The sequence below is a fragment of the Morus notabilis genome, unplaced genomic scaffold (assembly GCF_000414095.1).
Source record: "Morus notabilis unplaced genomic scaffold, ASM41409v2 Scaffold45, whole genome shotgun sequence".
Taxonomy (NCBI): domain Eukaryota; kingdom Viridiplantae; phylum Streptophyta; class Magnoliopsida; order Rosales; family Moraceae; genus Morus; species Morus notabilis.
This window is the reverse complement of record NW_010366164.1, coordinates 352856-358906: the sequence shown is the minus strand read 5'-3', so window position 1 is coordinate 358906 and position 6051 is coordinate 352856. Positions and strand designations below refer to the sequence as shown.

The 6051-nt window shown below is 31.1% G+C and overlaps 1 protein-coding gene across 3 annotated transcripts; it reads left to right on the top strand.

Annotated features, from left to right (window-relative positions):
* The first annotated feature begins 2282 nt into the window (after positions 1–2282).
* Positions 2283–5799, top strand: LOC21410055. Of its 3 annotated transcripts, none has more exons than XM_024173222.1 (3): positions 2283–2504; positions 2700–2818; positions 5378–5799. In XM_024173222.1, exons 1-3 carry the CDS (start codon positions 2359–2361, stop codon positions 5401–5403), a joined length of 291 nt encoding a protein of 96 aa, XP_024028990.1. In that variant the 5' UTR covers positions 2283–2358; the 3' UTR covers positions 5404–5799. The 3 variants fall into 3 exon arrangements, with proteins under 3 accessions (XP_024028990.1, XP_024028991.1, XP_010107850.1); XM_024173223.1 differs by lacking the exon at positions 5378–5799 and adding an exon at positions 4168–4408; XM_010109548.2 differs by lacking the exon at positions 5378–5799 and adding an exon at positions 3240–3398.
* The last annotated feature ends 252 nt before the right edge of the window (positions 5800–6051 follow it).

The following is a 6051-nucleotide window of genomic DNA, read 5'->3' as shown; positions in this document are numbered from 1 at the left end:
CCGTAACTGTTATCTAATTTAAAAAAAGGAATGGACTCGCGCATTTAAAATTTATTTTAAAATGATTTAATTTTTTATATGAAAATAAAAATAAAAATAAAAATATTTTTAATTTTATGTATAAGTTATTTTTAAAAATACGTTTAATAATTTAATTAAGAGATTATTTTTAGTATAAAAAATTTATTAATGTTTTTTTTGCTCGAAAGAGTAAAAAACAAAAATAAATAATAAAATCATTTCTCTATCATTTTAAACTAAATTAAAAAATCATTTTTATTATTATTTTTTATTTTTATTGCGTCAAATACCGTTTTAAAAATGTTTTCATTTTTCTTTCTCAAAAAATGTGAAAAATAAAAACGGAATCAATTCTAAATACGGCATTTATTTCCGAGGAATTCTCTTTAGCAAAATTTTGAAATATAATACAAATAGTAAAATTTTATATCATTTGTGTGTCATTAAAATAATGACTATTTCCTTATATAGAATAAAATATAATATTATTATAATAATTATTATATCATTATTATTATATTTATAATATTTTAAAAAAATTTAAAATTTCAACTCAAATAATGAAATTTTAACGTGCAGTGTAATTACTTCAATTTTTTCTTCTTCTTCTTCTTTTAACAAATTTAGGAGAAGGAAGCTGAAATATACAAAATTTTTTATATACTTTAAGAATAACAAAAATTACATAATAAGAATTTTAATTAATTAATGTTTATATTATAAAATCACAAAGTAATTATTTTATAAAAAAATTTAGAATTGAGCCTTAAAATTTAATGTGAAACCAATATTGCCCCGTCATTTTCATTTTTATTTTTATTTTTATTTTTATTTTTGAAGACTTTTAAAATTTTTTTAAGTTAATCAATTTTAATAAAGGGACAATTATGATTAAGGGGGTCAATAATACAAAAATATCACTTTTCAATAATATTAAGGACTCGTTTAGTTTGTTGATTTGAGTTTTTAATTTGAGTTGAGATGTGACTTTATGTGAGAGTTTTTTACTGTAGCAAAAAAATTAGATGTGATTGTTTTAAATAACTTTTTACCGTAGTAAAACTCGAATTTTAAACTCGAATCGGTGAAATGAACAGACCCTGATTTGTTTAGGTTACTGTTTTTTTCTTCCACAATATATGTTTCTCTGCGGTTTTTGTCTAGTCTTTATGTTATGAGCTTCTCGATATCAGTTGATCAGATTATTTCTATCGACTATAGAGGACCTGTCAAAGAGCCATGTGTGTGCTCGAATTTTGTGTACCTCTTTGAGTGATTTTTGTTTGTGGAGTCTAGTTTATGCTGTTTTTCTTTGAGTTTCATTCAAATTTATTGATAAACCGGTTATTTGTTGTGTCGTGTTTCTTATAACTATGTGTAAAAATTGGTGTATTTAATCCTTTTTCATATTTCAGAATATATTTATCCATTTCAAAAAAAAAAAAGAAAATGACTTTGGACCATCCAAAGGGTTAACCAATAACCCTTTATTCTTATAATCCGATTTCATGTTAACAAAAGAAACTGCACCAATTTATTTTTTAAGAAAATAAACGCACTTCTTTTCCCTAGAAAATGAAAACACTGCTATCCAAAGAAAAATGAATATGAAAACATTGTGTTGAATTTAAAGGAATTATATTGCTTTATACCTTTAAAAAAAGACTTTTTTTGACACATCATATAAGTATGTTAGATTTTTTGTTTGTTAAATTTACATAAAATCACATAAAAATAAAAAAATATACAAACTTAACGATTAAAAAAACATAACCCACCAGTACATTAAGGCCTCATTCACTTCGCTGATTCGAGTTGAGATGTGATTTTATGTGAGAGCTTTTTACTGTAGCAAAAAAGTTAGATGTGATTGTTTGTGAGAGCTTTTTACTGTAGAAAAACTCGAATTCTAAACTCGAATCAGCGAAGTGAACGGTGCCTAAGTGTATCAGAAAATCTCCCAAAAAAATAACAAAATACGAGGCCTTTGTAAAAATAACTCTTTTGAAAAGTTTTATTAGTAAAATAACTTCTCAAAAATTTTTATCTGCAAAATGACCTCATTTTACAAAAAATAAGTAAATATTTTTCTTCATAAAAAATAAAAAAATGTCATTTTACTAATTTCACTTTGTTAGAAAGTCGTTCTAGCATATTGCCAAAAATACAACCACAGCCAAAAAAAAGGCGAAATTGTAAATCTCTTAAAACGTCGTCGTTCCAATGAACTCTGGGAACCTCTAATTCCTGGTAGGGTTTAAGGACTCTGATATCGGCTGCTTACGAGTTTTCGGTCTCTGTTTTCACCTTTTGAAGTTGCAGTTTCCACACAGAAAAATGGCGTCCTTCTGCAGATCAGCTCTAATGGCAGGCTCTCGCTCCATCGCAGCTCGCTCCAAAGTCGTCTCCCCAAAATCCTTAAATTCCATACCAATTTCCTCTCCATTTTCCTCGGCCTCCGGATCCATTCCTCGAGCTTCACGGTACAAATGATTTTAACCCCCATTTTTACAACCATATACATCTCATCAAAATCGTCACTTTCTCATATCTTTTGCTATTTTGATCAAATTTATCATGATCAATTTTCAATTGGAAAAAGAGAGATTTATACATACATACATACATATATATATATATATATATATATTCTGAATATGCCAATTGTGATATCTAAGGATAATTTCCGCTTTGGGAAGCGTCGAGTCGTTGATGCCGCTTCACAGCGCGATCGCTTCCGCTCGGCTCAAATCCAACATCGCCGTTGATTCCACCTGCTGGAGCTACCTTTGTCAAGGTATAAAAAATTAATTTATTTATGCAATTTTTTTAAGTGATTGTTAGTGAGCATTTTACTTGATAGTTCTTGATAAATATGTTTGATTCTTCGTCTTTGAGAGTTCATGTGGTTGTCAATTTTAGTTGAAGTCCAATTTTTTGATATTTCTTTTGCTTACATTATTTTATTTTATTTTTTGTTGGGTAAGCTAAGAATATGGAATTATAAGCCGTATTTACTGGGAAAATTCTGAATTTATTTAGTGCTTCTTAGGGCCAATCACGACTTTATCCTATTGGACAATAGAATATTAGCAATTATCAACCATAGCAGATGTAATTGTTCCATCAGCTAGTAAATTCACGCCATTTTTAGTGCCAATGCCTAAATTTAGTTTCCTAAGTGGGTTTCTGACTTGTTTTTCTATATCATCGTATAGGACTTGCATCACCATTGTGACAAGGCCCGCAGGCTGTGTGAGACAATAAGTTAATAGGGTTTTCCTTCCGTGTCACTATGTGAAAGGCAAAAAGAATGTTTTGATAACTGAAATTTTGGGCTTTGTATCATGAAGCTTATTTGAACTTATCAATGAGTTACCTCCAAATTCGAATTTTTGTAACTTTGGGTTTCATATTTGTGTTTCTTTTGTCTCTTTAAATATTGATTTGTTCGTGTTGAATTGGTAGAAGTTGGAGTAATAACTTCTTCAATGATAATCGCTTTCTTGCTCATATAGCTGTCTTTCTTCTGAGAAGTGGTGTTATTTTTTGCATGGATATTTATGAATTGAATTGCACCTCACTGCCTTCACAACATATAGAAATTGGCAAAGGATCGTGCAAAAAAGAGCCTGATTATAGCTTAACACGTGTCAATATATGGGGTTGGAGAGAGGAAGAACACAATTACTGGGTTAGGAATTTTTTTTTTCCCAATCATAACCAATTCATCTGCTGTTTTTCAAATGAATATGTCCAGATAACCTGGTCTATAGACTTGAACGTTTCTTTCTATGTGGCATGTCGTGAAGCGTCATAGGTTAGAATTTCAGTATTGCGTTGAAATATCCCTAGGCTGATCTTGTAAGTGTATACATCTATTTCTTGAAGCTTACAGATGAGTTTGATTCCTAGAAGCATTGCTGATTCTGTTAGTTATTTTCTTTTGTTCATGACCTAAAAAACACGCAGAGTTATTCTCATTTTCCTCTTTGAACTTTCCACATTAATCAAATGTTGTTGCGTTATGTCTCCTACTCTATACTATATGTTACATAATCCCCACTCCACATGTTTTTTACCCATTTTCGGTAGAATTTTTTCATCTACTGATTATTGTCATATATTCTTCCATGGCCTCCATAGACTTTGCAGTTCCCCGGTGAAAACGGCTCCAGGATTCCGCCATTGCATATCAAATTGGCTTGCATATCAGTGATTTTATTCTACTCATCCCGGTTCTGTCATCTTTTCTTTGTATTTCCTTCCATTTTTTACTATTGTCTTGTATTTCCTTCCGTTTTTTATTCTTGGACCTTTTTAAGTTTCAATTGATGTGTCCTACATCAATTTTGCTTTGTTCTTATTTTTCTTTAGTACATTAGTGTTGGTTTTGATTTATCAACTATTCCTTTCAATTAAAAAAAATAGTAAAAACAACTCTTTTAAATATTCCTTTTTCTAAAAATGACTCTTTTGGCGCTCAGGGAAACCTTTATTGTTGGTTGTCAAGGACTCGAAATATCCATCCGGATTAGTATGCTTTGTGCAGTGTAAGCATGGTCAAACGTTATGCTTTGCATGCCTAAGCATTGTGTTTTTCACAGTATGAACAATAATTAGCCTTGTCATTTGCCTACGACAGGGAGTTCATCTTATAGAAAGATAATTGAGGAGTATTTTAACAACATCATTGATGTCTTTTAAAACAAGTTTGGTCTGTTCCCGTGGTTGAGGAGTCTGTTCAACATTTTGGTGGGTTCTTAGACGTCTGTTTATAGGTGTCAATACATATTTAGCTGGGTTCTTAGATGCCTGCTTATAAGCGATGAAGCAATTTTTAGTTATCTCATGTTTGAGGGATCTAGGCATCCGCACTTATAGATGGCAAGACCAGAGTATCTAACCAGTTGGCGCGCAATGTATGTTCCTTAAATACTACAGTTACATCTCTCTAAAATCTTGAAGTCAATCCTGCAATTCTGTACTAAGTAGACCTTAGAGTTGGGTTATTGTACCATGAGCCTAAAATTGTTGAAAATTTGAGCTCTAATCACCTACTTTATTGCTTAAAGAGAGCAATTTGGATCTCAATACTGGTTCTAGTTCATCGATGTGTTGTTTAACTTCATCAAAGTGATTTACACTTTAATACAAGTTTGTTTGCATAGCTTCTTAATTCTCATAAACAACAGTGGCTGATTTGTAATGTTGCACAAATGGTCGTCTGATTTAGTAGAAGTTCCAGTAGAATGGAAGTTGCTGTTTGATTTAGTACAGATTCTAGTCTACTTAGCTGCTTGATCTGGTGTTTGAATAAGCTTCAGCCTAATAACAAACTAATTATGCTTGGTAGGAATCCTAGGACTTGACACGAGCTGAACGACTGGAAACAAACCGACTAAAATCAAGCCACCTTGACCCAGGTTTGATCAAGTTTTGCAGGCTGTAACTGATTTTTTTATATTTTTCTCGTCTCGACGGCATTGAAATTGCTTTTTTCGAAATTTGTTCTGATCAATATTCTTGGATAATAATAAGATCATTATCATGTAGCTGAATCATAGAAGGGCTGCTTTATATTTTTTTAACTACTGTCTATGTAGCAGGGCCTCTGTACCTGTTAGAGAGGCCTTATAACCATGTGGGATTCACGTGATCTGGCTTATTTTAGGGGTTGAGTCCATACTTCAAAAGAAGGGGAAGAGATCTTATCCAGAAATGTAACAGCCTCGATAAGATAGATTTCATGGGACATGGTTTTAATATTTAAATGGAGGGGACTCGATTTATTAATTATACTTTACAAATTTGATAAAATGTTGCGTGAGTATGTGGGTGTGTCTAGCAGAGTTCGAATTCGGTGGTCTCATTCTTGTTAGTAAAATAAGAGCTATATAGGCTCACACCGTACACAAAAAAAAAAAAAAAAAATGTTGAAATTAATAAGTGTAGTTTTTGAAAGTTTAATTCAAAGACGTTACCCAATGCTAAAGTTTAACGAGATTTGGTCTCTTTTTTTCATTTATT